General features: G+C 39.4%; 2 protein-coding genes across 8 annotated transcripts in view; one reads left to right on the top strand and one right to left on the bottom strand.

Annotated features, from left to right (window-relative positions):
- LOC135276019 (neuroblastoma breakpoint family member 1-like) overlaps positions 1 to 22,627 on the bottom strand; it is a 171,992-nt gene that overhangs the window by 35,940 nt on the left and 113,425 nt on the right. The gene's annotated exons all lie outside the window — the stretch shown is intronic.
- Positions 1,343 to 13,734, top strand: LOC135276051 (serpin B13-like). Of its 7 annotated transcripts, none has more exons than XM_064379051.1 (7): positions 1,343 to 1,507; positions 2,392 to 2,448; positions 8,691 to 8,819; positions 9,200 to 9,317; positions 10,775 to 10,917; positions 11,450 to 11,605; positions 13,330 to 13,734. In XM_064379051.1, the coding sequence occupies exons 1-7, from the start codon at positions 1,343 to 1,345 to the stop codon at positions 13,732 to 13,734; spliced, it is 1,173 nt and encodes a 390-aa protein (XP_064235121.1). The 7 variants fall into 7 exon arrangements, with proteins under 7 accessions (XP_064235121.1, XP_064235122.1, XP_064235118.1 ...); XM_064379052.1 differs by having other exon boundaries at positions 2,392 to 2,458; positions 8,671 to 8,724; positions 9,198 to 9,317; XM_064379048.1 differs by having other exon boundaries at positions 2,392 to 2,458; positions 8,671 to 8,819.

The raw sequence follows: 22,627 nt of genomic DNA, 5'->3' as shown, positions 1-22,627 counted from the left end.
TGCACACAAGGTGGAAAACCACTGCTGAAGCAGATTTGAACTGCAAATTAAGGATCTCAGCTACCTAATTGACATATGCTTCCTAGTTCCTTGCCCAGCCAACTCTGTCTCTCCAAATCCTGAGGTAAGTTCTTATTCTGGCTCCAATTTAAGACCTCTGTATTTTGAGAACAATGATGTTTGTTGATTTGAAAGAATTACTTTTATTGCGCACAGACTTTCTGGGAATAATTTTATTTAATTCAGTTCCTACAGGGCCATGACAATGTATCTTCTTTGACATAAATTAATTCCTTTTGTTTCCGAGTTAACCTGTAAAGGATCCCTGCAGGGAAATCTGACGTTGAAGTGGAAGCTTTGACATCAGATGTGGGATGCCTTAGCAGGGATGAGCCCTTGAGAGCAAAAGGCCACAAAGCATATGGGCTTTAAAAAACTTTACTCTGCATTAAACTTATTCTTGTTTTAGGATTCCTCCTAAAGCCTTTACTAACTAGTTATAAAGTAGCTGGTAATGAAGCAAACGTAAAACCTGTTCTACCTATTTATTTTTGGCAGATATTAATTCCCCTTTAAAAATTATTTTTGTGAAATAACAAAAGTAATGCAAGCTCGTATACAGGCCTAAAACAATACAGAAAAGTATAAGAAAAGGAAACCCTTTTACCTCCACCTAATAATTTATGATGAGACACGTGGTTGGCACTTCAGGAAAATTCAGCCCAGAGTCAAGTTTTTAATGCAGTTAGGGAAAGGGGTTTGAGAGATTTAATCAATCCTGTCACTTTCTGAGCTGAATTTTGAATCAATTGAGAAACAGCATCAGATAGGGATTCAAGTCTTGGCTTTATTATTGCTAAGGTTGGATGGGCGAGCACTGCTTGAACTTGAGGCCCGTGGGGATTCTTGCACCTCCCCCCGCCGACTTATCATGGGCCCCACATCTAAACAAACTGGTGTTGTCTGGACAAGGGCTGGGTCTCTCTGGGGAAGCTTCCATGAAGAGGAGGCTGTGGGGTGGCAGAAGTAGGCAGGTTCAGACAGAGAACAAGAGAATAAAGTCATTAAAACATTAACTCTGCTCTCTGGGGAAATAAGAACTGAGTACCCACGGATGATGGCAGATTCCAGTGGACTGATTGACGTCTCCTGGCACGAGAAGGCCAAGAGAGGATGTGAAAAGCAGGCAGCAGCGACCTTTCACCAAGAGGGTGGAAATCCCTATATTCCGGATCAATGCAAGAAGAGGAATAGAAGCAGGAAGGGTCCCCGTGACACAGAGCAATTTGAATGTTCAGTTTTGATTGTTGTTCTTGCTGTTCTAGATCTCGCTAAAATCGTCATGGATTCATTCGGTGTCATCAGCACTCGACTTGGGTTTGATCTTTTCAAAGAGCTGAAGAAAACAAATGATGGCAACATCTTCTTTTCCCCTGTGAGCGTCTCAACTGCCATTGGCATGCTTCTCCCTGGGACCCGAGGAGCCACCGCTTCCCAGTTGCAGAAGGTTAGTGTGATTTGAGGGGGTCTTTCTTGTTTTCTATGCACAAGTTTGTTTGGGGGTTGGTCAGCCCTCTTGCATTGTCTTAAAAATACGCTCATCTTGACCTGTGGACCAGGAAACGAGAACTATCAAGACAGGGAGCAATTTCAGGTCTATCAGGAAAGCCCTCTTCCCTTTCCAAACACCATCTCTCCACCTGCTCTCAGATGCTTGAAATTCCTTTGAGTAGGGACTGGTTGAGTGACCTTGTCCAAAGCCATTACACTCATAATAAAGACAGAGCATGAAAAGTACTTATGGAAGACGTAACATAATCCCCACTAGAGTAAAAATGACACATCCAAGATGAATACAGGAACAGATAAACCAATACAAGCTCCTTAGAAAAAAATCAGAGGTATTAGTAGAGACGGAGTTTCACCATGTTGGCCAGGCTGGTCTCGAACTCCTGACTCAGGTGATCCACCTGCCTCAGCCTCCCAAAGTGCTGGGATTACAGGTGTGAGCTTAGCTGGGCATGGTGGTGGGTGCCTATAATCCAAGCTATTGGGGAGGCTGAGGCAGGAGAATTGCTTGAATCTGGTATGCAGAAGTTTCAGTGAGCTGAGATCACGCCACTTCACTCCAGCCTGCGAGAAAGAGGAAGATTCCATCTCAAAAAGAAAGAAAGAAAGAAAGAAAATCAGAGGTAAACATAGACCTTTTCATGATTTTTCAAGGGGAGAGTGTCACCTGTATACCTATATGAATTTCACAATCATTCACTCTCCCCTGACTGAAATATATTCACCTGTATATATTTCACAAGTGTCCACTCTCCTCTGACTGATTCGGTGTGAGGTTTTCTCTTCTCTGAGCACCACAGTAATATTTTCTGTCTCTCCTAGGTGTTTCACTCTGAAAAAGACATGAAGACCTCAAGAATAAAGGCTGAAGAAAAAGAGGTGGGGAGACGTGTTTTACAAACTTCAGTAGAGTTGCATTTTTGATGTGGGCTCTTTGGGGAAAAGGACTGAGAAAGGCATGAAAGAAGTAACATTTCTTTATTGTTAAGCAATAATAATCACTATAGACAAATTATGTTGTAAGGATTATACAATAATAATAACTCCTTAGTATTAAGAAGAGACCTTAGGTGTAATGAACAATGCCACTGTGATAGAACTGGTAAAGGCTAATAGACTGAAAAATTCCCATAGCAGAGTGGGTGGGTTTTGGAGTTAAACAGATTTACGTTCAAGTCCTGGCTCAAGTCACTTAAGAGAGATGCTACTTTGGGCAAGTTATTTATCTTCTTTCAGCCTCTGTAAAGTGTCCAGTAGGGGCATCTGGTAACTCAGCTAGTGGTGGTGGTGGGTAGCAGTAGGTGATATTATTGCTAAACTCCACTCATATTTTTAGCCCCCTGCTGATGTCATATGTAGAAAGTTAGTACAGGCCCAATGACCTCCTCAGGTCTTTTCTAGCTCCAGTGTTCCAGTATTCCCCACCCAAAGGAGAGTCTAGTCAAACGTGGGAAAGGAATAAGCCCATTAGGTCTTCAGGGCTAGCATCAGGAGATGTTAGCACTGTCAGGTGGGTACAGCTGCTCTGACAGTAGTCATAGTGCAATTACAGACCCTCATAAAACCATAGCTCAGATCACCCAGCAATATGAGCTTCTCATTTCATAACCCCAAAGGCTAGATTGTCTGGGTGGCTCAGTTGCATCTATGGAGAGTTAGGTTTCCTTTCATGTTTTGTACAACCAAATTGGGTCATATAGGCACTGCAATGTGCCCTCAGTTGAGGAGTGTGGTTGTTTTCAGAGCACATTCTTTCTCAGCCATTATAGCCCATATAGAACCTTTGTGCAAATCAGAAAAAGCTCATTCTTTTGGATAGCTGCCCTACTCCTGAGTGAAGGGCTAGATGACTGGGGTGGGAACTGAATTTCAGCTTTGTGTAAGGCACAACTTACACATACATGCTGTCTAGCAGCTTTGCCTATTCCCCAGGCTTTTTCTGGGAGCCACAGAGATGTGAAGAAAATAGAATTACTGACTGAAAGGATATTAGGACTGGAATACTTCTTAGAAGTCATCTACTCCAATCTCCTCATTTAATAATTTGTTTAGAGACTGACTTGACATGTACCCATTTGATTATTATATAAATTCAGGGTATTCTGAATCTTGCTTTTAAATAATGCTGATAAAATCTCAAGACCTATGCACAAAAGGTATAAAGAAATATGCAATAAACACTGTTTAACCCTTCTTTTCAGTGTAAGAAATATACCATTACCAAATTAACCGATGCTTCTTAGGCTGATGTATAATACCTTTGTTGAGCACACCCCCAACTTCTCCTGAGAGAGGAAGTCCCACTATTGTGGATTAGGTGTTCATTATTTCCACGTATTTATTATTTCATTACATATCATATCTTTTTGTCATTATTCTTTGCAACTTGATAATTTTTGGCATAGCATTGTGTTTGTAAGATTCACCTATTTTAAGTGGATACTTTTAGCCCTAGTTGATTCATTTTTATAGCTATTTCCTCATTTATTCTGTTAATGGGGCAGACCTGGCTTCCTTCCTTCCTTCCTTCCTTCCTTCCTTCCTTCCCTCCCTCCCTCCTTCCTCAAACAATGCAAAAATGGCCCTTTTAATACAAGCCTCTTAATTTGCCTGGGTGAGAGTTTATCTAGTCTTAAGTTATACAGTATGGTAGCTACTCATGTGGCTATTGAACACTTAAAATATATCTAGTTTAAATTGAGATGTGCTATAGATATAAAATGCATATTATAGGAGGATTGCTGGCAAGATGGCTGAATAGGAACAGCTCCGTTGTGCAGCTCCCAGCGAGAGTGATGCAGAAGGCAGGTGGTCTCCGTATTTCCAACGGAAGTACCTGTTTCATCCCATTGGGACTGGTTAGACAGTGGGTGTAGCCCAAGGAGGGTGAGCAGAAGCAAGGTGGGGCGTCACCTCACCTGGGAAGCACAAGGGGCTGGAGAACTCCCTCTCCTAGCCAAGGGAAGCCATTAGGGACTTTTCCTGGCACTCTGACATTCTGACCCAGATACTGCACTTTTCCCACTATTTTCACAACCCGCAGACCAGGAGATACCCTCTGGTGCATACAATATCAGTGCCCCGGCTTTCCAGCACAAAACTAGGTGGCTGTTTCAGCCACAGCAGTTTTTTTTCCCTCATACTCCAGTGGTGTCTGGAATGCCAGCAAGACAGAACCCCTCAAACCCCTGAAAAAGGGGGCTGAAGCCAGGTAGCCAAGTGATCTGGCTCGGTGGGACCCACACCCATGAATACCAACAAGTTAAGATCCACTGGCTTGAAATTCTTGCAACCAGCACTGCAGTCTGAGCTTGACCTGGGAAATTCAAGCTCAGTGAGGGAAGGGGCATCAACCATTGCTGAAGCTCAGGTAGGTGGTTTTAATCTCACTTGAGTTAACAAAGTTTCTGGGAAGTTTACACAGCAACTGGGCAGAGCTGGTTTTTTAAAAAGATCAACAAAATAGACCAGTAGCCAGACTAATAAGAAAGAAAAGAGAGAAGAATCAAATAGATGCAATATAAAATGATAAAGGGAACATCACCAGTGATCCCACAGAAATACAATCTACCATCAGAGAATCACCTCTATGCAAATAAACCAGAAAATCTAGAAGAAATGCATAAATTTCTGGACACTTAGAGCCTCCCAAGACTAAACCAGGAAGAAGTTGAATCCCTGAATAGACCAATAACAAGATCTGAAATTGCTGCAGCAATTAATAGCCTACCAACCAAAAAAAGTCCAGGACCAGATGGATTCATAGCTGAATTCTACCAGAAGTACAAAGAGGAGCTGGTCATTTCTTCTGAAACTATTCCAAGCAATAGAAAAAGAGAGAATAGAGGGAATCCTCCCTAACTCATTTTATGAGACCAACATCATCCTGATACCAAAACCTGGCAGAGACACAACTAAAAAAGAAAATTTCAGGCCAATATCCATGATGAACGTTGATGCGAAAATCCTCAATAAAATACTGGCAAACAGAATCCAACAGCACATCAAAACACTTATCCATTATGATCAAGTTGGCTTCATTCCTGGGATGCAAGGCTCTTTAACATACACAAATCAATAATTCATCACGTAAACAGAACCAAAGGCAAAAACCACATGACTATCTATAGAGAAGGCCTTCAACAGAATTCAACAGTCCTTTATGCTAAAAACTCTCAATAAACTAGGTATTGATGGAACGTATCTCAAAACAGTAAGAGCTGTTTATGACATACCCACAGCCATTATCATACTGAATGGGCAAAAACAGGAAGCATTCCCTTTGAAAACTGATACAAGACAAGGATGCCCTCTCTCACTACTCCTTTTCAACATAGCATTGGAAGTTCTGGCCAGGGCAACCAGGCAAGAAAAAGAAATAAAGCGTATTCAATTAGGAAAAGAGGAAATCAAATTGTCTCTATTTGCAGGCAACAAGATTGTATATTTAGAAGACCCCATTGTCTCAGCTCAAAATCTCCTTAAGCTGATAAGCAACTTCAGCAAAGTCTCAGGATATAAAATCAATGTGCAAAAATCACAAGCATTCCTATATGCCAATAACAGACAAACAGAGAGTCAAATCATGAGTGAACTCCCATTCACAATTGCTACAAAGAGAATAAAATGCCTAGGAATACAATTAACAAGGGATGTGAAGGACCTCTTCAAGGAGAACTATAAACCACTGCTCAAGGAAATAAGAGAGGACACAAACAGATGGAGAAACATTCCATGCTCATGATTAGGAAGAATCAATATTGTGAAAATAGCCATACTGCCCAAAGTAATTTATAGATTCAATGCTATCCCATCAAGCTACCATTGAATTTCTTCACAGAATTGGAAAACAAACAAACACCTTAAATTTCATATGGAACCAAAAAAGAGCCCACATACCCAAGACAATCCTAAAAAAAAGAAAAAAAGCTGGAGGCATCTGGAGGCATCATGCTACCTAACTTCAAACTATACTACAAGACTACAGTAGTCAAAAAAACATGGTACTGGTACTAAAGCAGAGATATAGACTAATGGAACAGAATAGAGGCCTCAGAAGTAATGTTACACATCTACAACCATCTTATCTTTGACAAACCTGACAAAAACAAACAATGGGGAAAGTATTCCTTATTTAACAAATGGTGTTGGGAAAACTGGTTTGCCATATGCAGAAAGCTGAAACTGGATCCCTTCTTTACACTTTATACAATAATTAATTCCGGATGGATTAAAGATTTAAACATAAGACCTAACACCATAAAAACCCTAGAAGAAAACCTAGGTAATCATTCAGGGCATAGGCATGGCAAGGACTTCATGATTAAAACACCAAAAGCAATGGCAACAAAAGCCAAAATAGACAAATGGGATCTAATTAAACTAAAGAGCTTCTGCATGCAAAAGAAACTATCACTAGAGTGAACCAGCAACCAACAGAATGGAAAAAAATTTTTGCAAGCTACCATCTGACAAAGGGCTAATATCCAGAATCGACAAAGAACTTAAACAAATTTACAAGAAAAAAACAAACAACCCTATCAAAAAGTGGATGAAGGGTATGAACAGACACTTCTCAAAAGAAGACATTTATGCAGCCAACAAATATATGAAAAAAGGCTCATCATCACTGGTCATTAGAGAAATGCAAATCAAAACCACATTGGGCAACCATCTCACACCAGTTAGTATGGTGATCATTAAAAAATCAGGAGACAGATGCTGGAGAGGATGTGGAGAAATAGGAACACTTCTACACTGTTGGTGAGTGTGCAAATTACTTTAACTATTGTAGAAGACAGTGTGGCAATTCCTTAAGGATCTAGAATGAGAAATATCATTTGACCCAGCAATCCCATTACTGGGTATATACCTAAAGGATTATAAATCATTCATTTATAAAGATACACGCACACGTATGTTTATTGCAGCACTTTTCACAATAGCAAAGACTTGGAACCAACCCAAATGCCCATCAATGATAGACTGGATAAAGAAAATGTGGCCATATGCATCATGGAATACTATGCAGCCATAAAAAAGGATGAGTTCATGTCCTTTGCAGGGACATGGATAAAGCTGGAAACCATCATTTTCAGCAACCTGACACAAGAACAGAAAACCAAACACCGCATGTTCTCACTTATAAGTGGGTGTTGAACAATGAGAACACATGGACATAGGGAAGGGAACATCACACACAAGGGCCTGTCGAGGGGTGGAGGGCTAGGGGAGGGGTAGCAGGAGGAGGGGGGATAGGGGAAGGATAGCATTAGGAGAAATAACTAATGTAGATGATAGGGTGATGGATGCCACAAACCACCATGGCACGTGTATACCTATGTAACAAACCTGCACATTCTGCACATGTGCCCCAGAACTTAAAGTATAATAATAAAAAATAAAATGCACATTGTATTTCAAGAACTTAGTATGAGAATACAAAATATTAATTTTAATATATTATTTTTTGATGAAATGTATATTTTATATATTAACATATAATTAATATTTATTGTATTTATATGTTGAAATAATGACATTCTAGATATGTTGGTAAGGTAACATAGAATATGAAACCTTCAATCAGAAAACTGATGGGTCCTACATAAAATATCCAGAAAAGTTTGTTTTTTTCCCCTGGTGACAAAGATAAATCTCACTTCAGCCCAACGTGTAGTGACTCAAACTATCAGGAGTCACTTTTCTTATTCACTATCTGGAAAAAATTTCCAAACTTCAGTAGATAAGAATTGCTTGGGGAAATTATTTACTTTCTTTAAGTGCTTAGAATCTTGTGGGGAGCTAAAAACAAGCTTATTGAACATTTAGTGAGCACTTCTGTTTGAGACCAAACAAACCACAACTTGGGTTATAAAAGCAAGATTTGTGGTGTTGGGCTTGCAGAGAAGGCTTTTCCCTGGAACTGAGATTGGTCATAACTTACATTATCCTATGACTTGGGTAAAAGCCACCTGATATCCAGGGGCCACACCAAACACAGGGACCACCCTTGAGGCTGACAAACTCAGGGTGAGACCCAGCAGCCGCATCCTCATAGGGGAGAACCTAGACTTGCTTTTGCCAAGATAACCTGTTGAGTTTTTGTCTTAATTTTCGAGACTGAGAAGACAGAAGCAATACATCAACAATTCCAAAAGTTTTTGACTGAAATAAGGAAACTCACTAATGATTATGAACTGAACATAACCAACAGGCTGTTTGGAGAACAAACATACCTCTTCCTTCAAGTAAGTTTTGCTGTGCTTACCACATCTGCGAGTTACGTATTCTGGAACGGCCAAATGGCACAGTCCCACCTGGGTCCTGAAGTCATGCTGCCTAAGTTGTCTGCTTGGCTCTGGCCACATCACTGCAGTGCTCTTCCATCCTGACCTACAGACATTCAGAACTGTAGGGAGCTTCTTCTTAGTCCTGGCAATCTGAACCTGGTTTTTGCCTCGTCCCCAGATAAGCTGCATAAAAACGTGCATGCAGGCACTCAACGTGATGTGCCCAGGGCCTTAAAATTTTCTTGCCATATTAGTCATCCTAATGTTATTTTGTGATGTTGGCAATTGATAAATTGACTTTTTAACCTCTTTTTATTCTTTCTTTGTTTCTCCTGAAGAAATACTTAGATTATGTTGAAAAATATTACCATGCATCTCTGGAACCTGTTGATTTTGTAAACGCAGCAGATGAAAGTCGAAAGAAGATTAATTCCTGGGTAGAAAGCCAAACAAATGGTAGAGTATGGGTCGGTCATTCATTGCACAAACAAACAAACGAACAGCACTTCTTGACAACCTGCTGTGAATGAAGCCCTGGGCTTGACACTGCGTGGGGTGCCATGCAGTCAACAAGCTTTGGGAAGGGACCTGAGATAGGTTTTGCAGGGTTGGAAGGGCAAGCCTGGGCCTAGGAGGTGGGGAGGGCACTGCAGATTTGGAGCAACTTCAGAAAGTGTGGAGAGGCCAAGGGGAGACAGTGGGGGCACCACATGAAGCCAACTGCATGCAAATGCTTGCTGGAGAATTGTTTGCACATAGCCATGGATCATAATACCTGGCGGGGGTTCCTGAAAATGGGATGATGTCTGCCTTGGGTTTACATTCTTTCCTTTATATCGGAGCCTTTCTTTCTGAGTTTTTCTCTTTCTGTGTTAAGTGAGAAACACGCAGCTCTCCCATCAAGACTTGTCTTTCCCACCCACAGCTGGGGCCACCTGGGCTTCATCTTCACTTAAGCATAGTGCAGGGATGATGACAACCTACAGCCCTCCCTGCAGCAGAGGATTTGACAAGTTTCTCACTCCATTATTCTTTTTTTATCCCATCGTATGAGAAGTCCACAGAGAAATGTTGATGTGGAAATTCACCTTGGGGAGAATAGCTGATACCTTACTGTTAGAGTTTCAGATTCCATTTTTATAACAATTATCAGAGAGACCTATGTTATTCAGAATGTATTTTTTCCCCCTCATGCTTGGTCTGAAGAAAGGAAATAAAAGAAGTAGAAAAAATAGGATCTTTCAAAAAGTTGGTTGAACAGTATTTTTTTAGAATTTACTGTGAGATAGGCTGAACTCAGAGATGAAAATATCAACTCCTTGTCCCATATAGTAAGTATCCCTCAGTCTTAGGTGGTAACTATATTGAATGATAAGCATAATAATAGCGAATACAGAGTACTTACTTTTTGAGAGATGGTGTTCTAAATGCTTTACGTGTGTTAAATCATTTGCTCCTTTTAACAACCCTATGATTGAGGCAGATTTTAAAAATATATATATTTTATTGCCCTTTAGGTTCTGGGGTACCTGTGCAGAACATGCAGGATTGTTTATGAGGCAGATTTTATTCCTATTTTACAGATGTGGAAACCGAGGCACAGACAGTCTAAAGAACTCGCTCAAGAGTCCTTAGCTGATAAGAGGCAAAACTGGATGCTAACAGAGGCATCTGACCCCAGAGTCCAGACTCTTAACCATGAACCTTACTTTATTCAGTGGTATAAATAGGCGATGGGCAAAATGAGAACCTCCCTGCTGATTCTGCCGGGGAACCCTTTGTCAGCAAGGCCCTCAGGTGCTGACCTGACTGGGTTTTTAATGATCAGTCAAGTCCATCTGCGTCATATCTGTCATACATATTCCTTGTCCTTTGGAAGATGCGCCAACATTTTTCTGTTTCTTCATTTGCAGAAAAAATCAAGGACTTGCTCCCAGATGGCTCTATTAGTAGCTCTACCAAGCTGGTGCTGGTGAACACAGTTTATTTTAAAGGGCAATGGGACAGGGAGTTTAAGAAAGAAAATACCAAGGAAGAGAAATTTTGGATGAAAAAGGTATGGTCTTTAATTTATTTTTGTGATGTCCTTACACGTGGGATATAACATCTAAAGTCATGGCCTGGTGCGGTGGCTCACACCTGTAATCCCAGGACTTTGGGAGGCTGAGGTGGGCGGATCACCAGGTCAAGAGATTGAGACCACCCTGGCCAACATGATGAAACCATGTCTCCACTAAAAATACAACATTAGCTGGGCGTGGTGGTGTGTGCCTGTAGTCCCAGCTACTTGGGAGTCTGAGGCAGGAGAATTGCTTGAACCTGGGAGGTGGAGGTTGCAGTGAGATGAGATCATGCCACTGCACTCCAGCCTGGTGACAGAGCAAGACTCCTTCTTAAAAAAAAAAAAAAAAAAAATCTAAAGTCATGTTTGAGCAAATGCACACTGGTAGGTAGCAAATGCTCATTCTGAGACTCTGACATTCGACTTTATTTAGATTGAGCTAATTATTTTGATGAGCTAACTTGGTTGCCTTAATGCCTTTGGTCTTATGTACTTTAATATTGTGTGCTCTGTTAATTTGTTGCAGAACACAAGTAAATCTGTGCAGATGATGACACAGAGCCATTCCTTTAGCTTTGCTTTCTTGGAGGACTTGCAGGCCAAAATTCTAGGGATTCCATATAAAAACAATGATTTAAGCATGTTTGTGCTTCTGCCCAATGACATCGATGGTCTGGAAAAGGTAAACGCTTGCATCTCCTTATTCTTGCTTTCATCTCCTGAGGCTTTGTGTCCCAGGACTTCTGAACAGGAGCTGGTGGCCAGCAGTGTCAAATAGAAAGTGTTTCTCACTGTGCAGCAGCCGCAGATGGATGTCAACAGGGGAGCATTAAATTGTACAGGTCAGATTTCTTGAGAACAACCAAATCCTAGAATTTTTGGGATGAACTAAAATAAAAATTTAAGATAAAATGGGAGTCCTAAAGATCATCTACCATTCTGAGAAATGGTTGATATCTACGGACCCCTTTCCTGAAAAATGAAATCACATATGCATATATACAACCAATTCTGCACACTGTTCAGTAGGCTCTTGGAGCTTTCGAATTTCTTTCTTACATCCTTACACCATTGATTTAGTGTCACCCATTTTGTAGTTAAAAATCAGGAGAGCTTTGTTTCAAGTCCCTGTTTCTTTAGTGGCTTTCTGACCCTTGAAGCTTCTTAACTTCCTTGAACTTCAATACTTCCCCATCTCTAAAGAGGAGTCCATGGTGCTTAATGTGTAGCACTGTTGTAATGGTTAGAGAAATGTAGCCTTGGAGGAGTCTAGGACATAGAAAGCACTCAACAACGATAGTTGCTATCTTCTTATAATACCAGATGCTGTGCTGCCTCTGTAAAATACTGCTAGTAGCATTTTAAGTTGATGATATTTTGGGACAGCAAAATGCCAATATGTCTGAGAGCTTTAAGAGTATTTATATTCTGATTCAAAACTCCAGTTGTGAGAATTACCCTAAAGAAATAATGTAGAAGAAAAAATTGCCTTTCTGAGTCAAATCAGTTATTTCAGTGTTAGACACACTGGAATGCCTAGTTTGAAATTCATAGTGATTATTATTTTTGTATCCTTAGTAACTATCAAAACTATCATAATACCTGATGTAGACTAAATGTTTGTAAAGTGAATTAATAGCTAAATATTGGGAAGAATTTATCAATATAATGAGAATATTATCTAGCAGTTTGAAGATAGTACAGATATGCAATAGTGTGAAAAATTTTACTTCATTTTTACTTCGTTTTATTTGAATGTTCAAATAAAGTGAACGTTCATTGTGATTGCAACTATGCAAATATATATGCATTCAAAGACTAGGGAAGTCTGTAAAAATTTATTTAATGCTATTGGATTTCCACACATACACAGATAATTTAAATAGAGAAATATAAGACAACTGGGGTCTGTTCGGGGGGAATAGGGGAGGGACAGTAGGGGGTAGGGAGGTTGGGGAGGGATAACATGGGGAGAAATGCCAGATATAGGTGATGTGGGGATGAAAGCAGCAAACCACATCGCCATGTATGTACCTATGCAACAATCCTGCATGTTCTGCGCCTGTACCCCAGAACCTAAAGTGCAATAAAATATATATATTTTAAAAGAAAGAAAGAAAGAAACAATGCTCAGCAACAGGGTGTTGGTTAAGTAAGTTTTTATACCAACATATAGCTTACTATTTTGTACCAATGAAAATAAAATTATAGAATATTTAATGATGTAAAAAAAGAGAAATATAAGAAAACCACCTGCTGTATAAAGAAAACAATCTAGTAAATTGAAATTTCCACTTTTAACTATTACTAAAGTTAATAACTTCTGCCTGATACAAATCAGTGTTACACTGTTTTAGATTTTTATCGTTAATCATACCATTCTACCATTCTGTTTTCTGAAAATAGATAATAGATAAAATAAGTCCTGAGAAATTGGTGGAGTGGACTAGTCCAGGGCATTTGGAAGAAAGAAGGGTGAATTTGCACTTGCCCCGGTTTGAGGTGGAGGACAGTTATGATCTTGAGGCAGTCCTGGTCGCCATGGGAATGGGTGACACCTTCAGTGAGCGCAAAGCTGACTACTCGGGAATGTCCTCACACTCCGGGTTGTATGCCCAGAAGTTCCTGCACAGTTCCTTCGTGGCGGTCACTGAGGAAGGCACCGAGGCTGCAGCTGCCACCGGCCTAGGCTTTACTGTCACATCAGCCCCTGGTCATGAAAATGTTCACTGCAATCATCCCTTCCTGTTCTTCATCAGGCACAATGAATCCAACAGCATCCTCTTCTTTGGCAGATTTTCTTCTCCTTAAGATGATTGTTGTCATGGCATTGCTGCTTTTAGAAAAAGTGTTATTCATATGATTACGAAAATCATCCATTCTTTTTTTTTATTTTTAAATTTTTTTTAGACAGAGTCTTGCTCTGTCGCCAGGCTGGAGGACAGTGGGTGATCTCGGCTCACTGTAACCTCTCTGTTTCAAGTCACCTCACTGACTCCCTGTTTCAAGCGATTCTCCTGCCTCGGTCTCCCAAGTAGCTGGGATTATAGGCACTCACCAGCACGCCCAGCTAATTTTTGTGTTTTTTTTCAGTAGAGACAGGATTTCACCATGTTGGCCAGGATGGTCTCGATCTCCTGACCTCATGATCAGCCTGCCTCGGCCTCCCAAAGTAGTAGGATTCCATTCTTTTAAATGTTGTCTTGCTTGCATTCCCAGTCTTGGCCATCAAATCAATGATTTAATGACTCCAATAGTGTGTGTGTTTATAACCGTCCTTGAAAGTGAAATATCCTTTCCTTTGTGCCATGTATAAAGTGAGTCAAACCAAACCTCATTGATAATCCCCCTTGGTTTCTTTTGAAAGTAAATCAGTATTTTGTAGTTTTGTGCACTAAAGGAGAGAAATAGCCTCTCTAGTAAAGAGTATGAACTAGTAATTTTGGGGGTCTTTTTGATTCTAATATTTTGGCATGTTATAATTCACAAGTAAAATAAAACGATAATTTACTCACCTCATGTTACTGTTCCCCAACAGATATTGTGGCAAATTGCACATAGGAAAGAGAATTTGGGAATACAGTAGCAAAACATAAAACTCAAATGCCAGAACAAAATAAAGCAATATACCAGATGGAGAGGATGCTGGCATTTTCGTCTTCCATTCTAACATTGCCCACTGTTAGGTGCATGAGCATTTTGATATTGTGTAATAAATGTGGTATCTGAGAAGATAAATGATGTAGTTGATCAGTATTTCTCCTCTATCACCCTTTTAGACTTTATAAGGTAAGTATTTGGAATAACTTTTGGAAGGGTTTCCTTTCTTTTTCCCATTGATATTTTTCTGGTTACTTTTTGAGCAACGTATGAGTATTACCAAATGATATTTTCTGAAAATGCTTTTTGAAAAGCTCTGAATCTATTGCTGCTCTTAATAGATTCAGTCTGCTGTTTTGTAGGCTTGTTTCACTTTTCCCACCCAGTTTTTAACAAGATCACATAATTGGCTTATTTTTTAACAGCTTGGTCAAACTACAATTTACATGCCATAAAATGTACACACTGTAAGTTTATAATTCATATAGACTTTTGGTAAATTTCTAGAGTTATGAATCACCACAATCCAGTTTTAGAATATTTCCATGACCCTAAAAAGTTTCCTCATGCTTATTAATATTCTTAATCCTAGGTACTACTGAGTTGTTTTCTGTCTTTATGAGTTTTTCTTTTCTACATCTTATATAAATGGAATCATACTACATGCAGTATTTTGTGTCTGGCGTCATGCACTTAGCATGATGTTCTTGAGGTTCATCTGTTGTACTATGTATTGATACTTAATTTTTTTCATTGCCGAATAGTATTCCATTGCATGGAAAAGACCTATTTTATTTATAGATTCACTACTTGTTGGATGTTTGGATTTTTCTCACTTCTTGGCTGTTAGGAATAATGTTGCTCTGAACATATAAATAAAGATCTTTGTGTTCACATATGTCTTCATTTCTGTTGGGTAGATTTCTGGGAGAGAAATTGCTGGGCCATATGACAAGTAAATACTTAGCTTTGTAAGAAACTGTCAAACTGTTTTCCACTGTGGCTGTATTATTTCACATTACCACCAGCAGTGTTTAAAACTAGTGTCTTCAAATTCTCACCAACATCCAGTATCGTGTCTTTATAGCCACTTTTGTAGGTACAAAGTGGTATCTCATTGTGGTTATAATTTGCATTTCCCTTACATTTAATTAGGTTGAGCAGTTTTTAAATGTCTTTATTTGCCATTTGTTTGACTCTGTTTGGAGAAATGTATACAAATCATTTGTTCATTTTATTTGGTTATCAGTTTGTTTGATTTTTTTATATCTCCATCTCTTCTTTGAAAGGGCTAAAGGTGGCAAAATGTTTAAATTTACCTTTTTTAAGAGAACATGTGAACATTATTTTCTACTTGGTATCATTCAATTTTTTAACCTAAAATGATTGTGAGTTATCACTGTGGATGTTCAGAAAATGAAATTCTTCAGAGTTTCCTTCCATTGAGGATAGTACAAATTCTATTCTATGGCTCTAAGAAAATACCCCAAAAAGTTCCCAAACCATTTTCAATAATAAAACTAACTTGAAGTCATCAGTTCTCATTTTTCATGTTCTAACTGAGTACTCTTGTTAAAATCTCAGGGCAATAGAGGGAGACTGGAAGGTAGGAGAAGAGACTTTATTCTTTCTTTCTTTCTTCTTTTTGAGACAGGGTCTTGCTCTGTTAGGCTGGATGGAGTGCAGTGGCATGATCTTAGCTCACTGTGGTCTTGACCTCCTAGGCTTAAGTGATCCTCCTGCCTCAGCCTCTTGAGAAGCTGGGTCTATAAGTGTGTGTCACCATGCCTGGTTAATTTTTGTATTTTTTGTATAGACGAGGTCTCACTATTTCACCCAGGCTGCTTTCAAAGTTCTGGGCTCCAGTGATCTGCCCACCTCGGCCTCCCAAAGTGCTGGGATTACAGGCATGAGCCACTGTGCCCAGCCACAGTCTATTTGTTTTCTTCCTACTCTTGTCTTTATCTCTAACCTCACTCCAGCAAGGGTTCTTCTCTCCAGGAAGTGTAGGTAGTTCTAATCTCTAGCTTGGTTTTAGTCCCTCTAACCTTATCATGATCTTTTAGATACATCAGCATTAACTATGCAGTGCCCTCTCCAAAATCTGAGTTTCAGATCTGTAGAGATCCTCTACCAAATATCTAGGCTCTGATATTCCCAACATTACACTTTGTTCCCTCACCGTTAGGGTGGTCATTCTTGTCTACAGTTACTTGTTGTGTTGCCTCAGTGTTCCCTAACACCTGTTTAATGAATTCCTCATGCTATATTCATTCTGCTGCAATACCTGGTGTGAGTCCTTTTTTCCTGCCGAATCCTTAATGAATGCACATATATTATTTATAATATTTTAGCATAATGAAAATTGCTCTTCTCAGTTCTGTGTGACATTGCACAACATCAGCTTCTTGAATATTATTTTTGGAATATTTTTATATTCTATTTATTTAAAACATTTTCTTATGCCTGGCAACAATTAGAAATTACTTTTAGCTACAAATATTTCAGGCAAGCAGAAACAATGCAGCCATAAAAAAAGATGAGCTAATGTCCTTTGCAGGGACATGGATGAAACTGGAAACCATCATTCTCAGCAAACTGACCCAAGAACAGAAAACCAAACATTGCATATTCTTACTCATAAGTGAGTGTTGAACAATGAGAACACATGGACACAGGGAGGGGAAAATCACACACTGGGGCCTGGAGGGTGGGGGCTATAGGAGGAATAGCAGTGGGTGGGGGGATTGGAGAGGGATAGGATTAGGAGAAGTACCTTATGTAGATGACGGGGTGATGGATGCAGCAAACCACTATCATGGCACATATATACCTATGTAACAAACTTGTACAGTCTGTACATGTACCCCAGAACTTAAAGTATAATAAATAAATGAGTATGAAAATATATAACTAGCAGATCTTACAAATAATTACATTTTGAATATTTGCTTCAATTTATCTTTTCAAAGACAGGAAATGTTACATATACAGCTAAACTCAATCCTGTACTTTTTCTATTCCTTAGGTTAATTACTAAGGTTAATTACTGTTCTAAAGGTAGTGTTTGTAACAGCAGTCATGCTTCATACTTCCGAGTATGAAGGTTTATTTGTCCATTCTATGAGGAAATGAAGGTCCATTCTGTGAGGAAATGTAAGGAAAAGTTACCACCCTTCTGAGGCAGGAGGCCAGACATGACTCAGCAGGCAAGACTTAACTTGGGTGGTGGGGCTCAGACACCAGATTGAGGACTAGCTAAAACAGGGGAGTGTTGGAAGTACCTCTCCATAAGACGTGCCCATCAGTGTGCCATGTCAGTTTATCCTTGCTGTGACTACACACAGAAGTTATCACCCTTTCCATAGCAATGACCTGACAACCCAGAAGTTACCACCCTTTTTCTAGAAACTTCTGCATAATCCACCTGTTAATCTGCATATAGCTAAAAGTGGGTATAAAATGACTACAGAACCTCCTCTGAGCTGCTACTCTGGGTACACTGCCGGTGGGGTAGCCCTGCTCCACAAGAAGCAGTACGTCTGCTGCTGCTGTACACTGCCACTTCAAGAAAATTTGCTGACACTACTGGTTCATCCTTGAATTCCTTCCTGAGTGAAGCCAAGAACCCTCCCAGGCTAAGTCCTAATTTTGCTGCTTGCCTGCCCTGCATTACTTCTACTATGTATCTACATGTACCTATAGAAAATATATAATTTTGTGTTTTTAAATTTTATATGTATCTTTTCTTCTGCATTTTGCCTAAGTCATTTGAATCTTTGTTTTATATTTTACCACATTGACAAATGGAAATTTAGTTTAATTGTTGTATGGCATTTCCTCATAGAATGGACAAATAAACCCACAAGTACCTTAATGTGTTTCTTGTAGTGTGATGTAAAATAGGTCTATCCTTTGAATCATGAAAAGTTAACTGAAGAATGAATTGCATATCATGGTTAATTCCATCACTTTGTTGATCATTTTTATTATTAAGCTTTTAGTTGCTTGTGGGCTAAACATTTGTAATTTACTAAAACCTGTTTGCAAGGTGAGTCCTGAGAGCCTTCTCCAGGTCTATTACTAGCACCATCACTAAATACCACAGCAGCATCATTTATGATTTCCAGCACCTAGAGTTTAGTCTCACACAGCATTATTCACTAAAAGTAATGAGAATTTTTTTGGAAGATAGGTTTTCCATGTATAGGGCAGGAAAAATTTAGAAGGGATTTGTAATCTGATGTTGTTGTAAGAAAAATAGGTGATGCTAAAAGGATAAAGGAGCCAGGTTAGTAGCCTCTCATGGCCAAGTTGTGACAATTTGGGCATGCTTAATTTTGGCAAAATATCTACAGTTAATTGAAACTGGTTGCATCTTTAGAGATTGCATATTTATTATTGGTGTGAATGTAGACTAGTGCAGTCATTGTGGAAAACAGTATGAAGGTTCCCTAAATAAAAAATAGTACTACCACGAGATCCAGCTATCCCTTACAGGGTAAATATCCAAAGGAAATGAAATTTCCACCTTGTAAAGATATCTGCACTTCCATGTTCTTTGTAGCATTATTCACAATAGCCAAGATATGGGCACAACTGAAGTGTTCATCTATGGATGAGTAGATAAAGATATAATGATCTCTCTCTCTCTCTCTCTCTCTCTCTCTCTCTCTCTCTCTCTCTCTCTCTCTCTGAAAGATCTTCTTTTGTTTGGCTGCCATTAATAAGGAAGGAGTTCCTGCCATTTGCCACAACATGCAGCAAGGATGGGCTTGAGGACATTATGCTAAGTGAAATGTCATACACAAAAAGAAAAGCACTATATGATCTCATTTGCATGTGTAATAAAAAAAGTCAGATACATAGAGAAAGAGAATAAAATGGTAGTTATCAGGGATTGGGGGGATGCAGGGAGAGGGTGAGAAAATGGAGAGACATAGTCAAAGTTTCCAAAGTTGAAGATAGGTAGGATGAATAAGTCTAGAGCTCTAACGTACAAGACAAGGATGATGGTTAATAATAATGTATTATATATAAGATTTTTGAGAAAAATAGTAGATTTTAGGTGCTCTTGCCACACATACAAAAAGAGTAACTATGTGAGATGATGGATATATGCTAATTTACTTGACTGGAGCAACCATTTCACTATATACATGTATATCAAAACATCAGGTTGTATACAGATATATACAATAAAAAAGTTAAAAAAATTGTATGTTTAAAATGATACTCAAAAGAAGACATTTAAACAAAAAGGAGTTAAAATAAAAAAGCATGAAAACAAGGTGTTTTAAGGGAATTTAGAAAGTGGGGAAGTATTCATTTTCATGGGCATTTTGTTGAGTGACATTTTCTCTGATGCTCAAGAACTGGAGAACGAGGCTCAGAGCTGGAACAAAGAGGCTTTATGTACCCTACATTCATAAAACCCCTGAGTAATTGAGACCAGACACTTCAGGCTTCAGATGAAAAGGCCAAACCAGCTCTTCTGCTTCCAACCAGTTAGGTGGCCACCTCCTTCTCAGTCTATGAAAAAAGGCAGAAAAGAAACAGCAGAGGTGATTCATCTGAGTTGTGAGTAATAAGCCTTTAGCAAGTGCAGGGAATCAAAATGCAGTAAGGATGGGCCAACAAGCAAACAGATATAGCAGGGGTGTTACTAACCACAGGTATAGTTCAGGGCCTTCATCAGTGCTTCCCCCACCAGCTACAGATAGGAGCCCCTTCATTCCATACTCCCTTGACCAAACATTCAAGATCTCTTTCTTTGGGCTTCCAAGGGTCCACAGTGGAGCTGGGCATGTCCATAAGTGGTAAAAGGAGGATATCAGGAAACAGCCAGGTGATGTAGTTGGGCAGTATCCTATCTGGCAAACAGCAGAGGAGCAGCTGTTTAAACCTTCTCTTGGTGAAGGTTGCTAATCACTTCCAAAGGCCCTCAATGGGTCACATGACTCAGGCCTGGCCAATCACTGTCCCTGTTTCACCACAGTAGTCTGTTTAAGGGATGAGAATGTGGCCTTGGACTTCATAGAAACATGATGGGACTGAAGCTCTCTTTCCTTGGGCTTACTAGATGAAGTATTTCCCGAAGTCATATAATCTTCTTCTCATGATGCAGGAAGTTTTCCCTCATACAGTAGAAGAAAATGAGACCAATACTGAGAAACAGTGCCAAAGGATGAATCTCATCTTCCCCACCCCTGACACACACACACACACACACACACACGTGGACATGCACACACAGAACACCCGATCCACCTTGTTTCACGGTTCTATCAGTCAGTAAATGTCTGTAATTGGTTAAGCTAGTTAAAGCTGGGCTTTAATACTGGGTACCTGAAGAATCCTGAGGACTACACAGCATCCTTAGATGAAAACTTATTAATAGCAGCCAAGTTGGAATCTGTTTTTTGGGGATGGTTGAAGTCCTAGTTGTTTTGGGGAATTGACTGAAAAGATTTCCACTTGTTTTGTATAAGGGGGTGGGTGCCAATGGCACAGCTAGCATATTTTTAGAGAATATAAATTTCGCCTTATAGTTTGCCTACATAGAAAACTATCTATTACAGGGAGAATAAGAGGAGTAAATCTCAGAGTTAACCCTTAAATTTTTTTTCAACTTTGGTAATAATTTTCAAATGAATCTCTTGCTTCTTGTTTACATCTGAGAGATACCTTATGAGTTGTGTAATTCATATCTGCTTCAAGGTAGGTTGGTAATATTTCAGTTTGCACAAAATTGCAGTTGATCAAATTCTATAAATAAGAATGTATTTATGAATAAACAGAAACTCACCAGAATGAGCTCTGAGCATTCTTTTTTGCAAGACAATTTAGGACAATGTTGTCTTGGCTTCTATGGTGATAATCACATTTGCAGAAGTATGTGGGTCAAATATAAACTACTGCCCATGTTACATTCTTTGGAAGTGATCAACTTCTGAGGGAAGACAGAGTGGCTGGTGTTGTGGAACGTGTGGAATATGCATGAGAGTTCTGATGGGGAAATGCTGCCAAATGTGGACTCTGGAATCAGATGACCTGAATTTGATTTCTAGCTCCACCACCACTTAATAATGTGACTTTGAGCAAATCATATGACTGTCTCTATCCTAATTTCTTCATCTGTAAAATGGATAGATCACCCAATAAAGTAATGCCTTGTGGGGTTGTTTTGGCAACTAAATAAGATTGTCTATACAAAGTGCTTATGAAAATGCCTGATTTACTTTCTCATGATTAGGGAAGGGTTATGGGTTTTTGGAAAGGATATCACAGAGGTGAAATGCCTTTTTATCATGTGAGGGGGTCCCTGGTGTCTACATGACATCACTAGGGTGTTAACCTTGATCACTTGGTTAAGGTAGAGTTTGCCAGTTTTCTCCAATGTAAAGTTTCTGTTTTTCCCTTTCCGTACTATATATTATTTGAAATCAAGTCATGAAGTCTAGCCCACCTTCTTAGGGGAGGGATTAAGCTCCACTTTCTGAAAGAGAGAATATCTCTATTATTTTTCTGTAATATAGGAATTTTTCTGTAAGGAAAAGTTCAGGAGTATGTAAAAAATTAATATTTATCAACTTTGTTAAGATACAATTTATGTAAAATAAAGCCTAGGATTTGATGAATTTTGACAAATGAATACAGCAATGAAAACACCACAGTGACCAAAATACAGAGCACCATCCCCCAAATTTGCTTATTCTGCTTCCCAGGCAACCACCCATGCAGCCTTGGCCCAGGAACCCTTAGCCTGCTTTTCATCACTATAGAACAGATTTGCCATTTCCAGGTTTGTGTTGTTTTTGTTTTTTAATAGAGACAGTGTCTTATTCGGTCACCCAGATTGAAGCTCAGTGGTGCGATCAAAGCTCACTGTAACCTCAAACTCTTAGGCTCAGGCAATCCTCCTGCCTCGGCTTCCAAAGTGCTGGGATTACAGCCACATGCCACACACCTAGCCAATTTTCAGGTTTTATACAAAGGGAACAATAGAGTATGTAGCCCTTTGTGCTTGACTTTCTTTGACTTCTTTTGCTCAGTGATATGTTTTTGACATTCATCAATGTTTTGGGGATGCCAGTAGATTGTT

Source organism: Aotus nancymaae, unplaced genomic scaffold (assembly GCF_030222135.1).
Source record: "Aotus nancymaae isolate 86718 unplaced genomic scaffold, 86718_ANA_hifiasm-v0.15.2.pri h1tg000020l, whole genome shotgun sequence".
Taxonomy (NCBI): Eukaryota; Metazoa; Chordata; class Mammalia; order Primates; family Aotidae; genus Aotus; species Aotus nancymaae.
Note: the sequence above shows the minus strand (reverse complement) of the source record. Positions and strands in the feature narration are given on the sequence as shown.